At 36.4% G+C, this 24,232-nt stretch overlaps 1 protein-coding gene across 5 annotated transcripts in view; it reads right to left on the bottom strand.

The window, feature by feature from the left end:
* The window catches only part of LOC148183445 (nipped-B-like protein), a 207,767-nt gene that overhangs the window by 7,356 nt on the left and 176,179 nt on the right, over nucleotides 1–24,232 (bottom strand). For 4 of the 5 annotated variants that reach the window (XM_088061503.1, XM_088061507.1, XM_088061505.1 and 1 more), the window contains 17 exons: nucleotides 21,162–21,251; nucleotides 20,703–20,917; nucleotides 20,504–20,606; nucleotides 19,639–19,737; nucleotides 19,387–19,533; nucleotides 17,505–17,639; nucleotides 16,005–16,103; nucleotides 14,760–14,813; nucleotides 13,496–13,604; nucleotides 12,791–12,927; nucleotides 10,871–11,011; nucleotides 10,451–10,544; nucleotides 10,169–10,323; nucleotides 9,813–9,903; nucleotides 4,968–5,141; nucleotides 4,246–4,436; nucleotides 2,367–2,474 (listed from right to left, as the gene is read on the bottom strand). In XM_088061503.1, coding sequence (XP_087917629.1) covers nucleotides 2,367–2,474; nucleotides 4,246–4,436; nucleotides 4,968–5,141; nucleotides 9,813–9,903; nucleotides 10,169–10,323; nucleotides 10,451–10,544; nucleotides 10,871–11,011; nucleotides 12,791–12,927; nucleotides 13,496–13,604; nucleotides 14,760–14,813; nucleotides 16,005–16,103; nucleotides 17,505–17,639; nucleotides 19,387–19,533; nucleotides 19,639–19,737; nucleotides 20,504–20,606; nucleotides 20,703–20,917; nucleotides 21,162–21,251 — 2,142 coding nt within the window. The remainder of the gene's footprint in view (nucleotides 1–2,366; nucleotides 2,475–4,245; nucleotides 4,437–4,967; nucleotides 5,142–9,812; nucleotides 9,904–10,168; nucleotides 10,324–10,450; nucleotides 10,545–10,870; nucleotides 11,012–12,790; nucleotides 12,928–13,495; nucleotides 13,605–14,759; nucleotides 14,814–16,004; nucleotides 16,104–17,504; nucleotides 17,640–19,386; nucleotides 19,534–19,638; nucleotides 19,738–20,503; nucleotides 20,607–20,702; nucleotides 20,918–21,161; nucleotides 21,252–24,232) is intronic. The other variant, XM_088061504.1, reaches the window with a different exon arrangement.

Raw genomic sequence — 24,232 nt, 5'->3', positions numbered from 1 at the left:
ATCCCATCAGGCCCCATAGACTTATAGGGATCCAGCTGGAACAGCAGAACTCAAAACATTTTCAGGGTTGACTGGGAGCTGATCATTCTCACAGTCATGGTCCTCCAGCTCCGGGCACTGGTACCCCCTTGGTTTGTCATTGGTGTTGAAAACAGAGACAAAGAAAGCATTAAACATCTCTGTCTCGTCCATGTCCCTGTTTGTGAGGTGGCTGTTCTCATCCTGGAATGGGCTGATGTCATTTTTGCACTGCCATTTACTACTGACATATTTAAAAAGGCTCTTTTTATTGTCCCTCACAATCGTGGTTTAATCCCAGCTGGAAACTAAGCACCATGCAGCTGCTTGCTCAACCCCCCCTCTCCACTCCCACACTGGTGAAATGGAAAAGAGAATCAAAAGGGTAAAAGTGAGAAAACTCCTGGGTTGAGAGAAAGACAGTTTAACAAGGAAAGCAAAAGCATCACACACAAGCAAAGCAAAACAAGGAATTCATTGAGCCCTTCCCAAGCACAGGCAGGTGTTCAGCCACCTCCAGGAGAGCAGGGCCCCAGCCTGTAGAACAGTGATTTGGGAAGATGAATACCATCACTCCAAATGTCCTCCGCTTCCTCCTTCTTCCTCCCACTTTACATACTGAGCATGATGTCATATGGTCTGGAATATTCCTTGGGTCAGTTGGGGTCACCTGTCCCAGCTATGTCCCCTCCCAACCTCCCACGCACCCCCAGCCCCCTCCCCAGCGTACAAGGAACAGAAAAGGCCTTGGCTCTGTGCAAGCTCAGCAACAGCAAAAACATCTCTGTATTATCAAATGTGTGTTCAGCACAAACCCCAACACAGCCCAATGACAGCCAATGGGAAGAAAATTAACTCTACCCCAGCCAGAACCAGCACAACTGTCCAGCTCCAACTCTAGTTGAGCTTTGGCCACACAGATTTTCTCCCTACAGTGGCAGCAGCATCTCTGTATTCTTCCCATACCACCTGACCTTGCTTCCACTGGACACACACCTTCCTTTTTTGCCTTATTTCCAAAAGAAGATCCCTGTTCAGCCAAGCTGGCCTTCTGCCTTGCCTGCCTGTGCCCTTAGGAGGAGATGTTTAAAACTGACCAGCACTGATTGACCCAGCACCTGCAAAAGTATTTTCCCAGGGGACTTTACTCGCTAATTCCCCAAGCAGCCCAAAGTTTGCTCTCCTCATGACTACAGTTGAGGTTTTGCTGGCACTTTTCCTCCTGGCAACAGAGATTTTAAACTCAATAGCTCAGTGGTCACTGTAGCCAAGATGGCCTCCAATCACCATTCACAGAATCACAGAATATGCTGAGTTGGAAGGGACTCACAAGAATCATTGAGTCCAACTCCTGGCCGTGCACAGCACCATACCCAAGAATCACACCATGTGCTAAGGAGTGTTGTCCAAATGCTTCTTGAACTCTGTCAGGCTTGGTGCTGTGACCAGTTCCCAGTGGAGCCTGTTCCAGTGCCCGACCAGCCTCTGGGTAAAGAACCGTTTCCTGATATACAACCTAAACCTTCCCTGATACAGCTCCAGCTGTTCTCTCGAGTCCTGTCACTGGTCACAAAGAGATCAGTGTCTGCCCCTCTTCTTCCCCTCATGAGGGAGTTGTAGACTGTGATGAGGTCTGACTTTAGTTAGATATCTCTTTGGATGCCATGAACAGTGCAATGCTCAAATTTCAGTGGAATACAATTAGATTTATAAAGTCCCACAACGTAGTACACACACTGAACTAAGGCTGAAGCCTTCTGAAATAAGGAAGGGGTACTGCAACTCAATTTCAGATCTTTAGCAGAACTATTGTCACTGTCCTAAACCAGGACAGTCACTATGCCACAACTCCACAAGTCTTCACTTAGCCCTCAGATTTTCCTTTCAGCAAGATCCCTCAGTTCTTAAAGCCTTCCTATGTTCCTTCTGCTTAGATTACAATTTATAAAGCATTGATGTCTTAATGTTCTAATACATATATACTGACCTCTACTTTTACAAAATGCTCTCTGTTAATACAGGAAAATCATTGCTAAACATTATGAAACAGTTGTCCTTACCTCTTATCAAATAAAAGCTCTTAACATACTATTCAGTGAGGAAAACACAACTGTGGATCATAAATTAAAGGAATTTTTAGACTGGAAGAGATGCTTCAAATTATTATATCCTTTCTATTTCTACAAACAGAAATCCCCAAACGGGAAAGAGTTGGGATCTTCTTTACAACTACTTATAGTTGTTCATTTGTTATTTATATTATTTTTCTGCAGCTGAGGCCTATCCAAGTGTTGACTCACCAGAGAATGTAACAGTATTTTGTAAAATGATAAATTAGAATTACTCACGTGAATGAACCCAGCATATTTTTTGTCTATTTCCACCAATTGCTGGTCAGCTTTGTTTCGCATAGAGGGCTCTGGATCTGTGCCCATAGCAATTAAGTACGGAACACACTTGAAAAAAACCAAATGAAATTATTATTTAGTCATTGTATCTCTTCTTTCTCACTCTTTGCTCTTTAATTACAGTGTTGTTTATGTTATATTCTAAATACTGCAGAAACTATAACAGGAAGCTTTATGCAACTTACTACCTGACTACTTTTTCCAAGCAAATAGTACAAAATACACCAAAGACCAGTGTTATCATAGAATCATAGAATGGTTTGGGTTGGAAAGGACCTTAAAGCTCATCCAGTTCTAACCCCCTGCTATAGGCAGGGACACCTTCCACTAGGCCAAGGTGTTCCAAGCCCTGTCCAACCTGGCCTTGAACACTTCCAGGGATGGGGCAGCCACAGCTTCTCTGGGAAACCTGTTCTAGGGCCTCACCATCCTCATAGGGAAGAATTTCTTCCTAATATTTAATCTAATCCTACTCCCTGCCAGTTTGAAGCCATTCTCCCTTATCCTTTCACTACATGCTCTTGTAAAAAGTCCCTCTGCATCTTTCTTGTTGGCTCCCTTCAGGTCCTGGAAGTTCACAATTAGGTCACCCCAAAGCTTCTCTTCTCCAGGATGAACAATCCAAATTCTTTTAGCCTTTCCTCATAGCAGAGGTGCTCAATTCCTCTGATAATATTGGTGCCTCCTCTGGACTTGCTCCAACAGGTTGATGTTTTATCTCTGCTGGGGACACCAGAGCTGGAGGCAGCACTGCAGGTGGGGTCTCACCAGAGAGAGGGGCAGGATCCCCTCCTCCTCTGCTCCCCATGCTGTAGGATCAGCCCAGCCCACAGGGGATTTCTGGGTGCCAGCGCACACAGACAGGGCATGTCCAACCTCTCACCAACCAGCACCCCCAAGTCTCTCTCCCCAGGGCTGCTCTCAATCTGTTCATCCCTCAGCCTGGATTGATCCCGGGGATTGCCTGACCAAGGTGCATCACCAGCACTTGGTCTTGTTAAACCTCATGAGATTCCCATGGACTACTTCTTGAGCTTGTCCAGGTCCATCTGGATGGCCCTGTCCTTCAGGTATGTCACCTGCACCATTCACATTCGTGTCATCTGCAAACCTGCTGAGGGTACTGTCAATCCCTTTGTATGTGTCATTAATGAAGATATTAAATAACACTGGTCCCAATACAGACCCCTGAGGGACACCCCTGCCCACTGATATCCATTGAGACTCGGAGGCATTATAAATGATAGAAGTTGTGTGAGGTTTCAGGTAGTATTTCCAGTTCTCTCAAACTTTAAAGTCAATTTACACAACAAAAACTGTCATTTAAAGAAACCCAAACCACACACCACCAGTTATGACTGAACATGCACAAAGGCTGTGTTATGAACAAATAATTACAAAAATATTATGTAAGCAAGGAATAATGGAGATAACTGAAGTTCTGACATTGACTCTGGAATTCCATAGTGTTTGGAGGACGTGGGAATTGAGGTGGAGGCAAGCTGTCACAGTTTTCAGGATAAAGATTTAAAAAGAGCTCGGCATACACCTGAAATTCATAACAGAAATATGCTCCAATGTACATTTGCACATGCACTTTAGGCACTGGCTGGGCTTTTAGATCTTGATCCAAAGACGAGAAAATACAGCATTTGGAATCTAAATTTCAAAATATGCTTTCTGTAAAGGCCCCTTGCTACAATAAGAGATTACTGAAACATAGTTGGAAGAGAAAAACTAAAAATGTGTCTAGCAAGTGTAAAAAGCTCTGAAACTTTAAGACAAAAAACCCCCAACACATCATAAAAGGTTACCATACCTGAACAGGATGGATGAGACCCTGGTTTAATGTCAGTGCAATGACATTTAGAGCAAAGTGGCGTACACTGGACTGGGTATGAAAGAAAGCCTCAAGGACCTGTTTGAGATAAAGCTGCATGATGGAACTACTCATCCCTGAGGAAATATCACCCATTTCTTTCAGGTCTTCCTGCTTTGCTACTTTTTTCCCTGTAAAAAGGACAAAAGCAATAGCACACTCACCACATTATAATCATTTACTTTGCTACAATTTAATGCATACTTATCTTTAAGCTTTATAATACAAAGACATTTCAGCTATCTTAGAATGGGTTTATGATCTCATGAAACAGAACAGTCTGATAGCAAATATACTTAAAAAATTCAAGTCACAAATTTAAAGTCTTTTTCCTTGATAAAGGTTTTATTTTTTAAAATTTCTTATTTTGTATCTGCTAATTAACCTTAGAGAATATTTTGATAAAAATTATTACTACCATCATTACAGCAATTATGCATTCTGGATTGCTTTCAGGATTTATACATCCTGAAAGTAATAATAAGCTATACATGTCAATATACCTATTCACATAATGAATTTTTGAAAATTATTCTAAGATATCTTGTGTACAATATTACTAATTAGATAACAATCTTAAATTACTCAGTTCATGTATATAGTAATTGTATGCAAGAAAGTTAGATTTTGCCTGCCTCAGCACAGAAGAACTTAGCACTTACAGTCTCTGTCTGCTTGCTGCATACGTGTATCCTCCTCCTGCAAGTATGTCTGGAGGTTTTTTAACACCTGGATTTTTAAGTTTACTGAACAGTTCTTGTCTGAAAGAATGCTGTTGTACAGGGTCTTCACTTCCTGTTCGAACATTAAACTTGGGTGTTGTATAAATGCAAATCCTAAGGGTGGAAGAAAAGAGGAAATATTCCATGTTATTAACTAGAAATTGTATTTCTGCTTCTTAAGTCTTTCTTCAAAACAGAGGTATGAAATTTATCTCCTCCCAAGTGTAGTACTAACAAACAATATTGCTTTTTCATATGGACACCATTCCAAGTTTATAAGGAGTTCTATTATCTGTCTGATAGATAAAGATGGGGTCCTGACCCAGGGCAGTTGAACTAAGAGTTATATAGGTCTGGAAGCATGTCCAGTGTACTAGACTGCATCTCAATGACTAGGAGGTCTCCCAAGAGCAAGGGAGGAACATTGCTAAAAAATTACTCATTGTTTTTCTAATACATTTGGAGAAAAACATTGTGCTGAAGCTATGAAGTTATTTATATGGAGACAGAGAAAATGTGGAAAAATTGCTAAATATCCTGAATATTTAAACAATAAAATCTAAAAAGAAAAAATATAGTGAACACAATAAAATTAAATTTAGACCTCTCACTGTTATTATTCATATACCTATTAAGGTTGTGTCTTGTAAATTATCTGAAGAATTCCCAAAACTATATCTGTTAGAAGATAGACTATAGAACTGCTTTTAGCTGCAGCCTTACCCTTGACAAAGAACTGGTTATTCTTAGTCAGGGAAGTATTTACTTCATAAAAAGTTTGATCTAAATAAGTAACAGCATATATAATTTTAGATCACATATGTAGATTTAGGAGTGCTGCCAACAGACTCTTTCAGAATATCATAAAAAAACGGTAATGGGAACATAACTTCCCAATTTATATTTAACTACTTGATAAATTTTTAAAAATGAGAAAAGCAAACGTGTATTTTTCACAACCATAGGAAACTAAGATTCTGAATGAACACAGAGAAAACATAAACATAAAAGAAGAATGCAGGAAAAATGAAAGCAAATAAAATTATGTGAAAGCAATGTATAAAAGTGGGTATAACAAAGGGAAGACTGAGTCAGGTTTTTAAAACTGGCTCTGTGCACACAGAAATGACAGTGTTGGTAAAGGCTAAGTCTAGAGCAAGATCTCAGTGCATTTAAGATCTTGTTTCAATTTCAAAACAGGAAGAGGAAAGAAGGCAGGGGAGATGGAGGGGAAAGAGGAGAAAGAAAAAGGAATAATTCTCCTCTTTGAAGTAGGTAGTATAATTGTCCACTCTATACAGGTGTATATTGATGTTTATAACTTGACCACCTCTGAGAAAGTCCAACCCATTTAAGTTTCATTTTGAAAATGGAAAACACTTGCATGTATGTGTAACAATTCATAACTCTTTCATTCTTTCATTCACTTATTTAAAAGAATCTAAAACTACCAGTACTCTTAGGGAAATTATTATTTTTGCATCCCCTGTAAGCAGGGAAGAAATTTTACTTGGCAAAAGAATTTGTCATAGGGGGATGAAAAAAGGCAACTGCTGTGTTCTTTTAAGGACTGACTTCACATCTTGGGGCTGTTCTCACACCACTTTTCTTCATACCTTTGTTTTCACTTTGTTAAGTTTAAGCACTGAACTTGGCTGAGTAAGACATTACCTGTTAGATACTAACAAAATTTTTTATCCTCAATCTGCCTTGCAAGTACACATCTGGAAGAGAAGCATAACCATAACCATTAAGCTTATGGTTAAACTCAATCTCTCAACAGCAGTGACACATCCCAAAGCAAAGGTTAAAACTGTTGAGTGTCCTTACTGTAAGGACACACTAATAATTACCAATAGGAAAGTATACACTCTTCATTCGATGCCTTCACTGTGTATAAATGTTGAATTAGCTTGTTAGTAATTTTCATCTTATTGCTGCACATAAATGTTGAACGGATTTGACAACTTGACTCAATTACCAGCCTGTAAAATAGAGCTTTGCACTGTCTACTACATCTGTACACCCAAACAGCTACCTTCAAAGTGGAACCAGTACTTAGATGAGACTAATTGTGGTGGTTTCACATTGATTGACATTTGGGGAAGAAGTAAAAAAACCAACGGAAGTGATTTCTCTGAGAGAAGCTGTTGGGAGCTTTCTCTGTGCCTGGGAAATGCCAATAGCTGGCTAGTTCTGAGAACCGACAACATTTTGCACCATTTAGAAATTAGACCGCCTCTGTGAGATTCACATTTTAAAAACCACAAACCCGGGAACTCTCTTTCTTGGCTTCTGGCCTCAGAAGGTAACGGAGCTCTGGTGAGGCCGACCCCCAGCAGCTCCCGGGTGGGGGATGGAGGCTGCTGGACCCTGGCCCCAGGCTGGGTTGGGCCATGGCTGCTGACATCTTGCCGACATTAAGAACCTCCCCCCACCAGCCGGCACCAACAGCTCCAGGCCGATCCAGGACTTCCCCCCCACCCCCGCCCCCCCCAGCGGCTGCTGGGCAGAGGGAGGCACCCAGTGCAGCCTGAAATCCAACACTGTGACTGCTGTGGCCACTGGGAGAGATATTAACCCTGTCACTGCACAGATGAGATCTGCAGACCTTGTTCTGCTCTCCAGGGAGAGAAAAGGACAGAGTGATGACACGTAGAAAGACAACATGAAAACACCAAGGTCAGTAAAGAAAGAGTCGAGCCTCAGATGTAAGGAGAATGAGGAAATGCTGAATGGGGCTGAAATATTATTTTGGTAGGGCCATGGAGATGGACAATGATATACTGAAATATCTCCTTTAATTCATGAGAGAGTATGGGGGGATGAAGTATTCAAACTGTAGATCTGAGCAGAGGCACCCACTGATGAAGCCATGCAGATGTTAGAGTAGCTGTGATCCCATGAGAAGCTTGAACAGAGAGAGATGAGAGTTGATGAAGACCCTTTGCCCCCAGGGAGAGAAGAAAACCTCTGTTTCCAGAGATGATCACAGAGACAGATAAAGAGAACCTTTGCCTTTGAACAACTCATCCTTAAAATAAAACCCCATGAGTTCATGGCCCATGGACACACCTCTGGGAGGGATGTGAAAATGGAAGGAATTTCATGATGCAGAATTTTTTGCCCAGAATGCTGCTATTCGTGAAAATGAATAGCCATGAGAAAACTGTTTCTTGTGGAGAAGTCTCCATGGCATGACAAGAGAAAACTCCCCTCCCTACAAGAACTGATGAAAGACTATTTTATAGTTGGTATTGCTTTAACATCCCAGGTTTTGTCTCTATGTGGTCAGTTGGGAAAGGCAAAAGGTTGGGTGGGGGGAGAAAAGGTTTCTGGAGGTTTTATTCTGGTTTCTTATTCTTGTAGTCCTGTTAATAAAGTTTATTTATTCCTTTTAAGTTTTGAGCCTGTTTTGCCCTTCTCCTAATCCATATCTCACAGCAAGAAATGAGTAAGTGCCCTGGTGATTTTAGCCAGCGCTGAAACCCACCACACTAATATAACACTGAAAACAGTTGTCTGAAGTTTAATTAAGATAAAGACTGACATGTTTACAGGCAGAGAAAAAAAGAATAAACAAATCTGTAGAATGCCTACTGATAGCCACTCCTGTTTTCTCCTCTTCCCCAAACTGATCACAGTTCAATCTGTAATTCAGGAACATTTCTGATGAATGCAACACTCTCAGCCTCCATGAGTAAAGCAATCATGTCTATGGTTAAGAAGGCAGCCCCTATCCCATGTGCAACATTTTGTATAGAACAATTAGAATGGACGACACTAAGTGTTGTGCATCTTGATACAATGCCTAGAAAAAACTCCAGCTAGTTGTTAACACCATAGCACTGTTCCTGCAACAGGGGCAACTATAAAGCCATTAATCCCACTCAGCTGTCTGCAATGGTTTCCTCAGAGAATATCAAGATTCAGACTCAGTCCTTATCCTCAGTCCTCCCTAGCCTGAACTGTACCAGGATATCTAAAAAGCCACCTAAACAGCAGCATAAGGAGGAAAATTCTTATACACAGTTCAACCATACAATGCAAGCTCACACACATAGGAGACAACTTTCTTTAGACTAAGCCATAACCATGAACTGAACTCTTCCAGAAGCCAAGGCCAAACAAGATGCTCTTACATGTACAGTTTTGGTCCTTGAGCAGAGGATGAATGTGATACAAACCACTCAATGGCAGTTCATGCATTACTGCAAGTCACTGAGATACTATACTAATGCCTTCAGACAAAGAATCTATTTGAAATTGAAATACTGCCAAAGACGCAAAATAAACTGTAATATTTAGACTATGGCATCATCTCAGTGTCTTGTGAAATTTCACAGAGTTAAATTATACCCAGTTGGTATAAACTGCAAGAGTTCCCTCAACTCCTGTGTAATATCTGCCCCTACACTTAAAATTTTCAAAATTTTTCCATCATTTTTTCTAGTTATTCTTTAACCATACCTTGAGGACTGGAAAACAATATTTGGAGTTACAACATATTTGCATGTGGTGAAAAAAAAAACATCTGCATTTACTTTGGAAACTTGATGCTTTTTAATATTTGGTCATACATCAAAAAAGCATTCACTGTCAAAAGCATCCACTCTGCTGCAGAAGTATGCAACTTCCAAGTATCCCTTTGACTACATTCTATAGCCAGGTTTCAAATAAAACATGTGGTGAACTTTGATTTTAAACAAACTTCCCTGCCACTACACAAATAAATGCATGAAATTCTACTACAGCAGAATAATAAAAACTATTAATATTTCTTACCAAGGCCAATAATGGCTTTTGTCTGTACTTCTTCATCTGAATGCTTTGTAAAATACATCAGCAGTTCAAGTACTTTATCCTTAATGTTAACCTGAGGAAATTAAAACAGAAATAATAGCTATTTGAAGATGAAACAGATATTTTTAATCTTTTTTAAAAAGCATATATATCAAAATGGAGAAACACAATCTTACTGCATTGTCTTTGAAAAACCATGTATTCACAACCCAAAAAATTATATCATATGCATTATGAAGAAATGCATAGCTTTGAAGGCCTAGGAATACTGTGTTCTCAAACTGAAGTGGAGCATTCAATATACACAAGACGTGGAGAGTAAATACAAGTTATTTTACCTTACTGTTGCCCTTAAAATCTTCCTGATCAAAATCAAAATGCCGACACAGTGCTCCAACAGTGAAAAGTGATCTAAGTAGTGCTGGTTTATTGGCAGTAAGTACTGTACTGTTGGGGTCTTCTTGGTGTTGACTTTTTAATTTTGAAAGTGCACCTACAGTAAGATAAAAGTTTTGATCACAGTATTTAATCACGATCACAGTAATTAATCATGGTTCATCCCTAAGATGACTTGTAAGCAAAACTGAAGAGTGACAATTACATGTTGTGATTTTACTTACCATAGTATCTATTAAAACAGGCCCACACAAATTTATAGTTCTGAGTGACCTTGTTCACAACAGCCCCAAGACAGCTCACACAATGTTGAACAACCTAGGTGCAAGAAAGAACAAATGAGTTATATATTTAGAATTTAAACCTGAGACTTTTGTGATGTTATGCAGGAAAAAGGTAGGTACAACTAAAAGTAATGATCTAACAGATGTAATGTCCATCTCCTAGACTGCTCAGAAAACATGCCCAAACTTATAATTGTTAAAATACAGCAACAACACATAGAAACACAAGTAAACCAAGAACATTGATTTTTCATGGCTCAAAAGTTATCTTCATAATGAAGACAGACTTTCTTTAAACCAAAACTATGTATTTCACAATGTGAAATGGAATTAACTGAATAGTAGCAATTAAAAACTTACTGTCATGCCATATTTGATGATGAGTTTCATGAGGTCTTCCTCAATAGTGGCAAGAAATGTCTCACTTGGGTGTTCCATTAGTGGCACTACAAGTTCTAAGATTTTTGCAACATTGCAGATCACCATGAAATCATTCTGGGTCTGAAACAACAGCATTTATAGCATTTAACATTTCTGGCTGTTACCTATAAGTATTATTAATATGTATTATGCAATACATATATAATACATATTAATATAATACAATTACATAATAGTATGATACAATTATGTATCTTATGCAAGTTACTTGGTAAAGATTTAAAAGAATATATAATTTACATCTGCTTTTAAGTTACATATTATTTTGACAGCAAGTTCTTGTTTTCTACAGAAATTTTGTTAAAAAAATAAAAAATCTGTAGAAGTAGAATTCACCTGTCATCAAGGCTGCGACAGACTTGAAAACTTTTGGTCATGAAAAATTTTTGGAGTCCTAAAACAAATTTAGGAACTCTTCCTGACACATGCACAGTAGAGAATGTACAACACCTGGCAACAGGTATTGGCAGCAAGTAAATAATCAAATAACCTTTTCCTATACTGTTTGATCAGAAGCAGCTCTATTTCTGTTGTAGATATGCCTAGAGAATGCTCTAGGGCTGAAACTGTAAAATTCTAGGCTATACCTGCAAGCAAAGCTGATAACAAGCATTCTCAGGCCTGCTCTTCTCTGCGCAGTTGACCTAATGTAATGGATTGCTGCCCTCCACTCTGATGCCTTAAGTTTTAGCTTTCATATTTTTCAGATTCTGTGCTGCCTAGGTGTGTAGTTTTGAGCTTCATATTAAGTGTTAGTGAGCTGTCTTCACAGAGTAGGTAGACAAAACAATTCCTCTTCTAGCTTGATACCAAGGACAATTGTTACAAGTTTCAGGCCCAAAGCATAAACAGCAGTGGACTGAAGAGAGAAAACAAGAAGGATGTGACTTCATAATCTGAAGCTTTAATTGGACAATTAACCCCAATATGCAGATGGACCAAAACTTATAAAAATGGGAGACCTCGTGATCAGTCGTCCATTTTGTGACCATTTTTAGGTCCATCTTGGGTGTAGCCCTGGCCAGGCTCTTGTATTGCCCAAGGTGTATCCTTTAAGGCCTTTCAATAAATACCTACTTTATTCCTAATTCTGTCTAGCCTCTGTTCTAGGTCAGCCTTCTCAAAGCATCAACTCCGTCAAGCTCTTCCTTGAGCCATGGCTGCATGATCCTGCTCTGCTCCTGCCAAATGAGGGGTTCATCACAACCTTCACTGAGCCAACTGTGCTAATCAAAATGGCAGAAAGCAATGCAATGTTTAAGAGGAAGGGGCCATTTTCCCAGACTGGGAGGATTCAGCACTGTAGCTCTCTATCATTTCTGTGAACTAAACTGTCTTACAGAGAAATACAAAAACACCAGAGCTAGGGTAGAGAGAGGTGAACTGCTGAAGAGGATAAAGTAGGACATTTTCCTTGTAATATTTATGCTATATGTTAGATCACTCTGTCTTATGGAACCATACATTTAGTCTTAAGATTCATGTTAAATCTTAACTACTTTTAAGACTATGACTATAAAATAAAACAATTTTAAGAAATTATTTCATAGCAGGTGGAAAACTGTGTTTTAGTCTTTAAGGGAAAGAAGCAGCACAGGTTTCAGTTTCATTTGAGTGTAAAATGTAAAGGCAGAGGGTGAGGAACAGCATCTTGGAAGCTATAGAGATCATAAAAGGACCTAATATCTTTAGAAGATATGATCATGAATCATAGAAACATAATTTTTATTTCTCTTTTCCTACTTTCAATTTCATCAAGCATACAAGACAGCCATTAATTTCCAAGCTTAATTATGTGGGAAAAAGAAAAGACTGATTTTCTAATTTTTGTCTACTTACACTACATTTAGTGGTCAGGTATGGCTGCATGGTCATGGCATGTTTGACCATTAGCTGGGGCCTGATTTTGCTGAATAAGAACAAAGTGGTTATGCAAGCAACCAAGCGACCAGAATTCACACCTTTGTTGTCAGAATCTGCAAAAAAATTAGAAAATGCACAAAATAATGTTTGAGCAATGAAAAACATATGGCCAAAACATCATATGAATATCTCTTTCATAACATATCTTTCAAGATCAATACAGAATATACTTATTAGATTAGGGATGAGAACATAATGTGCTAACATTTGCATGTGATCACAACATATGTAAAATAAGAAGCAAAGATGCTTTGAAGATATCACTAGTTTTTAACCTAATTACTGTACACAGAACACTGGCCTAGCCAATGATTCCTATTACAACTGTAGAATGTATTAATGCAAACAAAGCTTGACACATTTGTTTTGATTTTAGTGATCTAAAATTTTGAACAAGTTATTTTAAAATTAGTTCTGTTATTGTGATTAGCTAGGGAAAATTAGGGAAGCTTTATTATTGCAGTGCTCAAAGGTTCGTAATCAAAATAAATGCAATTACTCATAACCATCAGTTTTGTAATAGGAATTCTGTAACACTAACTTTTCACAATAGTCATTTGAACCACCACTGTTATAGTATCATAAAATTCAAAGAAGCTACTGGGTTGTAAACGCTTTTACCTGACAAGGATTCCTCATATTTAAGAATGTGCTCAACCAAATTGTCAACAAGTTGAGTACAGGCTTTCTTCACAGGTTTATATGAGGCATCCTCTTCTGACTTCAACAGCTATAGCAGATGAAACAGAAAGTTATTTAGTATTCAGGGTGCATTCATTTACATTGGATATGTACTGGTTTAATAATAATTACTACAGATACACAAGGATTTTGCACTACAAAAACATTTAACTTCTCCATAAAAGTTACATGGTGAAGAAAAAATTAAGGGAAATAAGAAAAAATCAAACCAAAATGTAAAAAAAAAAAAAAATTAACTGCGACAAAAAGACAGAGTTCTACTGATTTTTGCATTGGGATGAAAGCTAACTTTGTGCTTAAGGAAATAATAAAGAAAACAATAATGTAGTCATAATTGCCAGCAGTAACTAATAGGAGTTAGAAGGCTTTTAAAAATACTTAGGAAAAAAAAATACAAAAATAATGTTGTTTTTTGACACTAAAAAAATATCAAACTAAGGTGAAACATAGTTCTATGTACATTTTAATCAGTTAATTTAATTGAGCCTGTACTATAGCTTTTTATTCAGTGCAGGCATTAAGAGGCACTTTGATTTACTTCACTACCTATTTTCATGGCACTTGAAGCTAAAGTAAAATCTTTGGAGACCTCTAATTCCCTCATGCATGCTGCTGTTAATTTTACTTGAAAATTAACAAGTGCATAATAGTTGTAGAGGAGAAAAATAACATAGGCTAAGACATATAAACAAATCAAGCTCATTTCTTAGAAAAATCAGAGTAAAATATAATGTGGAAGTAAGGTATGGGCTGAAGATTCACTGCTTCTATGAACTGTGTAACAAATACATTGGATGTGAAAATACACTTATCTACCATTTAAAAAAAACCCTACATTACACTAGAAGCCTCATTTCAGAATTATGTATCATAGCTGCGCACTTCATGTTATGTCACATTATTTAAGAGACTATGAAATTAAAAAACAAACAAAACCCCACCCCAAATTGAAAAGGGAAGTATTTTTAAAACAAATATATGGAAAGAAAGAAAATAATGTTAGAGACAAAGAAAATTACACCAATGGAGAATTAAAGAAAGGTCAGATGTTTAAAGGGCATGGATTGAATTTGTTTACTGTAAAGGACTGGTCTTGCAGTCTCCCTTCAATGTGCTTTAGTACCAAAAGAAATTTTAAAATTCTTACAATGATTGTGCCATACATTCAAAATTCATTACTTACATTTTGAAGAAGCTGTTCAAACCAATCATAGCCTGTATCTCTACAAGCTGCAACCTAAAAGTAGTTTTGAGAATAAACTGGTTAAAAAAGGCATCTGAAGAAAAATTACTTCAATACAGATGCCATCTTAAAAGATCAGTAAACATGCACAGATATAGTTTTGTAAGTATTTGGTATAATATCTTTGAAGACCAGAAACTTTTTCCTGCGTTTGAAAAAGAGTTCTCACCATTCAAGTGATCTCAGAATTTGTATCCCATACAACACAAGGCCCACACATTTTACTGGAGATTGCTATCTCTAATGACAACCAAATTTTGGGTTCATAGAACAGCATTTTGTACAGATTAAAGCACAAATACAAGTCTGACATATTAAAAATGAACATGTGTGTATATATATATATATACGTACATATTTTTATATAAACAAACTAAGCCTTCACTGGTGTCATGTGTCAGAAACAGCTCACAGAGGCTTCAAAAAAGAATTGGCAGGAGAACTGAGAATTAAACTGTAGTCAAATAAACTGACTGGTCATTCTGGAAAAATTCACAATACACTACAATTTAGTAAAAATATTAAAAAACAGTTTAAACTCATACTTTTAAGTCATGAGGAGAATACTTTTGTTTGATATTTATATCTTGGTATAATTTATATTAAAATACCTTTTCACTACAGTGTCTTTACACAATACATTTTCAATACAAATGTAAAAGCATTTTGAAACAGATTTTTGAGACATACAATTTAATTTGTTGTTCCTAAAAAGTAGATAACATTATGCAGATACTAGTTTACCTTGGGTGAGAACATGACCTTGCATTTGTTGAAACAGCTTGATAACTTTTCAAAATAAATGTTATCAATTGAGGAAATTTTTCTTTTAAGAGACAACTTCTTAGTTAGGTTTAATTATATACTGCTACTAGCATTTCCTGAAAAATGTTAAATATAACAGAAGCTTGTGATGTTTTAACTGAAGAAGTATTTTCCACAACCTGAATATAATGTGGTCTCAGTTATCACTGCCAGCAGATTAGTGAGCATTTAAAGTTTACTATAGCCTGTTCCATCAGATTAATAATTCTAGCATGTATTCAGTGTCAGGAGACATATAAAGAAATTAATCTGATAATTAAATTACTTGTGTATTTCTAAAAAACTAGAGACAATATTCCAAAGACACTACAAACATAATGAAATTTTACATGCAACTTAATTAAAATTTGTTTAACATACCACATCAGTGATGTTTAGTATTTTCCTCGTCATTGCTTCTTTGTCATGATGTAGAGTTGGAGTGAACCAGAGCTTCTGGAATGTCTCATTTACTAATTTCTGAAGGAAAAAAAAATAGCAGAAATAAATAATTTTATCTTGGCACATAGGTATTATTACTAATACATCCATTCAATAAATTTTTTGACAATGTGTGCACTTCCGTAAGGAATTATTCAACTTACGTGAGACACTGTTGTAGAGAATGTTATCTGAGATAGACCCAGATTAGTATTACAGCAGTTATACTGGTCTTTAAACAAGCTTCACTAAAATGATCACTGGGAAGTGATGCTACAAGAAATGGAGTTACCATTTTCCTGCACTAATTTTCATTCCTCAGGAAAGCATAGTACCCCTGAGAAGCTGACAACTGAACACAAGACTACAATTTCTACAGCAGAATTAGCAACAATTGTAGATTACTTTGGCATTTTCAGAACAGCTGTGACAAGGCAAGGAAGAGAGAAGTCAAGTCTCTCTACCCAAACATAGGAAGTTTGTTCCCTTACAATGTTTTTGTATAGAGGAAAAGATGGAATGGAATGAAGGTGAACTATTCCCAAATTACTTATAAAGCATATGCTAGTAGGAAGCATTCCTCATCCATGGAGACTTAAAAAAATACATTGCAGATATTGCCTCATCTTTATGAGGTTGTTGGAAAGGCAAGGGAAAGGTTATCCTCCTTTCCTAGCAGCACCTTAGATCCAGCTGTTCATCTACTTCTTGATTAACAGTCTTCTCTTAAAGCCACTTGGCATTAACATATCTCAAGTGGTAAAATGATATGTTGCAGCTTTAAAGTTCCAGATTTCAAATCCCACTGAAAGTGTGATACAAAATTATTACAGGTGTATTCCTAATTACACAACAATTTTTAAATTATTTTTGCCAAATCAAACAAAAACCATCAGTGTCAGGTTTATGATTCAACACATAATCTTAGGTTTTTGCCCTTCTTCATATACGTCACACAAATTAGAATATCATCTCATAAGTAACATTTTAGGGGGGGATAACTGATTCATTAAACAATCAGAATTAATGCAAAACTTTCACAGTTTGCTATTTTATATTTTTTATATGCAGAATTTATAAATCTGGCATGTACTTAATTTTGACTTAGTTTATTTTGTTTTCAGAAAGGAATTTTATATACTAATTTTACTTGTTAGAAAAGAGAAGTATCAGAGACAATACTTGCAAAGAGAAAAAACCCCAAAACTCTAGATAACAACTTTTTAAAATCCTTTGATTGTCAGCAAGAACTTGAAGAAAATAGAAGAAAAGAAAATCAAGTCAGACAGCAATGTAGAAAGCTATTTGCTCTTAAAAATTAAAAATGAATAACAATAATAAAAATTACAAAGGAGCAATGAAATACATTTTTGATTTTTGCTTCAAAATATAAAAACCAATTATGATAATTTAAATACTGAAGGATATGTTTCATTCTACCTTAATGCCTTCTTCATCATTGACTCTCCGAATCATTTTTACACACATCTCAGTAATTTTGGGAAATGTTGGCTGTTCAATGCAGATATCCCTAAGTATCTTTATGACTCTTTTTCTGACACTGATACCAGTATCCTGTGAGGAGAAAAACATTATGCTCTTGAAAAGAAATCAGAAATATTAATTAATATATTATATCAATTATATTTGAAGATCACACAATCTGACCTGAAAAATGTATTCAGAAAACGCAGCTAAAATATTCTGGAGTATATTTATACGAAAGGTCAGCATAACTTTATTTGCAACAATTCTAAAGGTTTGGGCTGAGTCCTCAAAACATTGAAACACTTTCTCCATTTATATTGTCCCAATTGGGAAGTCATGACGTTGCAAATGTATAATGCCACTTCTTAATTCAAGATCTTAAAAGCTAGATGCAATGATTCTTTAGCTACTGTTTATGAACACCCAAGACACTGTAAATCTGGACTGTAATACTTCAAAAGCCTTTCAATAAAGCTTATGGATGATATGTGCAGAAAATATTTTCCATTTTCCTAGGCTTCATCTAAGAAGGATAAGGAACTGCATTTCATACTACTTAATTCAATATGTTTAATCTAAATGCCAGGATGAGTGCCTTTATGCATGCTCATATGGACATCTCCAAAACACTTTACAAACATGTTTCATCATGCAACTATAGCAAATGAGTAGTATTTGACTAAAAACCTAACATGAATGCTAAAAGTTAGTGTTATCTTACAGTTAATTTAACACTGTATTTTATCTGAGCATCCAGCCAAAACCCACTTTTTATACAAAAACTCTAATAAAAAGCCTTTTAAAGCACTAAAACATAGCATAAAAAACCAAAGTAGTTTTATTTTTTTTTTTTGGATTACAAATGGCAACTTTAAATTACTGTGTTGTAGACTTTTTTCATCACCCACACTACTGAACTGCCCTTAATAACACATATCTGAGACTTCAGAGATGTGGCAAAATTCCTCGTTTCATCTAATCTGTGCCTCAATAAAGGAACCAAAAGGAATCGAATCCTGGTTCTGTTGCAGTACAACTTTCTATGTATATTTACTTATTGATGTATATGCTGGTTCTGGCTGGGGTAGAGTTAATTTTCTTCCCATTGGCTGTCATTGGGCTGTGTTGGGGTTTGTGCTGAACACACATTTGATAATACAGAGATGTTTTTGCTGTTGCTGAGCTTGCACAGAGCCAAGGCCTTTTCTGTTCCTTGTACGCTGGGGAGGGGGCTGGGGGTGCGTGGGAGGTTGGGAGGGGACATAGCTGGGACAGGTGACCCCAACTGACCCAAGGAATATTCCAGACCATATGACATCATGCTCAGTATGTAAAGTGGGAGGAAGAAGGAGGAAGCGGAGGACATTTGGAGTGATGGTATTCATCTTCCCAAATCACTGTTCTACAGGCTAGGGCCCTACTCTCCTGGAGGTGGCTGAACACCTGCCTGTGCTTGGGAAGGGCTCAATGAATTCCTTGTTTTGCTTTGCTTGTGTGTGATGCTTTTGCTTTCCTTGTTAAACTGTCTTTCTCTCAACCCAGGAGTTTTCTCACTTTTACTCTTCCAATTCTCTCCTCAATCCTGATGGTGGGGGTGTGAGTGAGCGGCTGCATGGGGCTTGGCTGCTGGCTGGGGTGAAACCACGACAATGTAACAAAGCCTCACTGAAAACAAGCAATGCATTTTAGAAGGTTGGTCTTAAAAGCATGATGCTCCCCATTAAAATAATAACATATCATTTACTCTTGGAATCATCATTCCATATTGTTAAACATATAAACTCAGTTGAAAATAAATTTCCCAACGACACTTATCATAAATAAGTCACCGTACCAATATTCTTTCAATCAGCATATCGTAATACTGCTCAGCAAGCTGAGGACGACAGAGCACAAATCGGCCAAGAAGTTCCACAGCTGCTTCTCTTACACTAGTAGAGTTATCCATTAGCCGCCCATGAACTCCTCGTTGCATATCCAGCTAAAAAGGAACAAATAAAACACAAATCCAAAATAAGAATTAAAGATTTCTTTTAAATGTGACAGAAGAATGAGTATACATGATGGATATTTCAGATTTTTTTACCCTAGCTAGAATACTGGGGTCTACAGCAACAACCTCAGACAGACACTTCATGGCTTTTGTTCGAACAGCAATTGCATTTTCACCAAGTACACGCAGAATCTAATAAGAGAACAAAAACAAAGATTCATTTGCTTTGGGAAGGTAGCAAACTGTTTGACAGGCAACAATTCAGCAGAGTAAAATGCAAATGAAGTAACTAAAATAAGAAGTCCCTTCATTTTAAACTCTACTTTTGCCATTCAGTTGTGGCTTTCATAATAGTTCTTTCAGTGGAAGAGGTGGATTTGGGCACTATAATTTTAAGAATGGCTGTGTATGCAGATCACTATAAGGAACAGAATCTAAACTAAGCTAAACCAAACCAGTACTGGAGTCCAAACATGTTGCCATGACAACATGTTAGTGCTCTTCTCCCAGAAAAATGAAAGAAAACACACTGGTTAAACAACAGCTTCCAAAGTGACAGCAACATGCACTGCAAGCAAGTAGCTAAGTTGGCTTATATTTTCAAATTAAGATTAATTTAATGAGTTAATACCCCCAGATAAGCATGCAGCTGGCAGAAACTGTAAAAGAGATTTCAACATTTTGCAATTACTTTTTTACTGTGTACATCTAAGATATTGATTTTGCCATCTACATCTATGGACAAATAAAATAATGCATGTACAATATGAAATATAAAATGTATGCAAGAAAAAGAAATACAAGCACTTATATCATTAATAAAGAAAGCACATGGTGTTATCATGGCCTGTTAAATACCCGTGCTCAACAATGAACAGATATGGTACACTACCACAAAAGTGTTTGGAATCAGAAACCAACTGCATTTCACTGTACTAAGACTTTCAGCACAGTTTACCTGTGTCAAATAAATATCAAAGCTCTGGGCAAATGGCCTCATAGAGGCCAAGTAGCGAACAATCAAACATGCATCTTCATAGTCCACAGTATCAGAATTCATCCTGCAACAAATTCAATGTTTTAATTAGGACATGCTTATCAAAAATGATTAAAAATTTCAAATGCATGGTTAATAAAGCAGTGGTGCTCAAACGTACTTTAATGTACTGAACTGAGATGGAGCAGTTTTAATGATGCCGCGAAGAAATGTTTTGCGACTTTCCGCTCTATGCATGATCTGCCCTGTGGTCTCAACATCTTTTGCATGATGAGTTCCTTCAGATGAATCCTCATCCTTCTGAGATTTAATTGCTTTCTCTGTCTCCATAGTTGTATCACGGAACCACTGAGCTATATAAAACTTCCGAGAAAACTGGAGAAATACAGCAGGATACACAGAAAACAAAAACAACAGATGCAGAAGAATGAAATTAACAGATATATGAGATTAAGTGAGTTTAATGCATCAACCATATTTCAGAACACACAGTCAACATTATTCGTTAGGGTGACAATATAGTTGAATCTCTAATATGCATGACCAAAAATCATTTTATTCAGTGCATGTTGCTAAAATTATTTTTATATAAATTTGACATCAGACAGCTGAAATTTACCACTAATGATGCATCAGTTTCTGTGTTCTCATCCAGATAATCTAGCAAAGCTTTCTGCAGCTGTTGAATTTCATCTTCTCCTCCTGAAACCTATCGGAAATAGAAAGATAGTTTTAAAATATATTTCACAGTGGTGATTATCATCTGAAAATCTGTATGCTCACATATAAAATACACTGAAGTTAATGTTCTGCAATTATCACTACAACTAACAATTTTTTAATCAATTACTTCTAAACTTTATAGAGACTAAACCAAATTAGACTGTAGCTCCAAATTAAAAAAAAAGAGTAACAGCAGAATAAGACTTGTTTTAAAACAGACTGATTTGATTAATTTTCATTCTGTGATCTTGTGTGAAGACCCTCTGTTCCCAAGGGAAAACAAAGGGCTGAAATCACACATAGTAGACTGAAAAAAGATTTAACCTATAAAAGGCATTATTAGCTCCCTCAACAATATTAAACACTGAAACAATGATTTCACAGGTGAACAAGAGATAAAAGGCAAAAAAGTCAAATGAACATTAATATGAAACACAGACAACAGTAAAAACATGGGGAATGCCGAAAAAATAAAAATAACTTATCCCCTCTGCAAAATATTTGGTATAACTGTTTTCAGGTTTAAAGCATCGATACAGAGAAAGTGCAGCAAGTATACTCAACTCATTTAGCAAAGAATTTAGAGGTTATTCCTAAACACCTCTGAGCTCTAGCAATAAAGAATCATACTGAGACTCAAGTTTCTATCAGGTCGAAAACCTTGAGAACAAACATACATTTTATAAAAATTCCACTTAGAGCATAAAGTCTATCTACAGAATAGGGTAATATTAATTTTCCTGTGAAGCACTTTTAAGATGCACAAAAAGGATTACATATGAAATATTATTCTGAGAACTATGCATCAGATTTGTAAATATCTAAACTGTATGAATGTTAAAACCAGAATATTTTTTACAAGATGCTATTTTATAGGAAATACATATATCTTGATCTCTTAAATAGTTCTAGCCTATGTAAATTGAACAATGATTTTGTATATGACCATCAGACAATGTTCTTTTCCCCATATAGGGGTTAGAGATCAAATCAGTATCAACTAACTTGTTAATGAATCAGAAACTAACTTTCCCAACACCTACAAGATAGCATAAACCCAAAACCATAAACCACTCTTTTTTCCTTAGTATTATATTGAAATGTGCAGGTCCTTGCAATTGCTGATGTTACAGTAGAAAAAAAGGTTTTTTTTCCCCCTGAATTAATGAGTTCAAGAATTCAAGACACATCTACAGTAGACATAATACTAATATAGGTTTATTAACTTATATTTGGAACCCTATGATATGTGCAAATTGTGATTTGAAAGTTTGGCCTTCAACCAATGTTAAATTCTGTTAATAAAAAGGCTGAAAAAGTTGCTTGATGAACCTTAACTGCCTAACTATTTTAAAAAGTAAAAAACCCAGAGCAAACAAAAAGAAACCATGAAGCCCACAATAAATTCTATCCAATATTGATAATAAAAATAGAAGAATAATTTCTGGCTTAAACTTCTTCAACTACAAAACATTTTTCTTCTTCAGTAATAAAGCCTGTAACTTATAGCCATCAACTTCTGTATGAACAGCATAGATTGAGAATCTTGTCACAAATGTAGCACATAATATAGCTTGTAAACAACAGCAAGTGGAAAAAGGTACAAGTCCAGATCATCATATCAAGAGATAAAGTAATGAAAAGCATGCACAAGTGTTAAAATCAACTTGACAATCTGACCGATTTCTATGAAAAAAATCTGTTTCAAAATGTCAGAATAGATTTTCTCCTAAATCTAACTATACAGTTCATGAGTTCAAACCACAACAGACAGAGTTATAAGCATTCATTGATCATTGGGGATTATCCTGGTAATGATATCAGAGGGTAGAAGGAAATATCCAACAGTCTAAGTATTCAATTCAGCAGGAAAGAAAAATCTGTAGAGATATAAGTTCATTTCTGAATGAAAAGAATAATTTAAGATATTTCTAATGACTAAAGCTGAATATGTCTAGCAATGGATCTTATTGTCTTGTCGTTTGAGCAACAAAGTGAAGCTTAGGTGTCATGTACACATTTTCAAGTATTTATTTGTTCTTATGTTACAAATCATTTATAAACAACACAGTCTACCCTGAGTGATTGTACTGTATAGTATACACTTTTCACAATGACATCATTTATGCTAAGCTTCCTGAGTAACTGAAAAAAGCTTTTAGCACTCAGTTGCCCACGGATATTTTATTTTCTGAGGATGCCAATGCCTAGTTACTGCCTGATCCTGTAAAAAACTCAAAACAAATAGGAAAATTCAGGTCACCACTCAGGTATGTATATTTTTAGAATATCTTTCAATACTATTATGTAACTTCTGGAGATAAGGAAAGAGAAAAGGATTCCTCTAAAATATTTCCCTATGAAGTCTAATGTATAATTGTCGAAAGCACTGCAAATGGAGAATTACAACCCCATAGTACACAGAAGTATAAATTATAATGTCATGAACATAAAGATATGACACTATACATAGTAAAATATTCCAATTGACAAAAGTTATGGGAAGTATCAGCCTCATGAAGGAGTAGATTAATTTTGATTCTTTATCTGAATGCCTGTAAATTGCATGAGTTTTACCTTCAAAATAAGTCTGTAACAGTCGTCATAAAATACATATAGTAGATCTGTAGTCTTTTCAGGGAAACCAACTTGATATGACTATTCAACTTTAGATCTCATCATGTTGAGAACAATTAGTAGTTCAGAAAGAAAAGTACTACATCCATAAGAAATGTAAAAGTTCAAATTTTTAAAAAGACCCATAAGGTCCAAGATTTTCTTAATGTACTCTAGAGCTTGTGCCCAAATGCACATACTGCTTTGTTAATTGCTGCCAACCTTGCAGATTTGGAGACATTTTGATAAGGAGCATTAGCAGAAATGCAAATATGTATTCTCTAATGAAAGATATATACAATTCCAGTAAGAAAACCCCCACAAAAATAACAACCCCCCCTACACACACAA

The sequence above is a fragment of the Pseudopodoces humilis genome, chromosome 12 (genome assembly GCF_049639895.1).
Source record: "Pseudopodoces humilis isolate 2021_Gansu_Grassland_sample_001 chromosome 12, ASM4963989v1, whole genome shotgun sequence".
NCBI classification, from domain to species: Eukaryota; Metazoa; Chordata; class Aves; order Passeriformes; family Paridae; genus Pseudopodoces; species Pseudopodoces humilis.
Note: the sequence above shows the minus strand (reverse complement) of the source record. Positions and strands in the feature narration are given on the sequence as shown.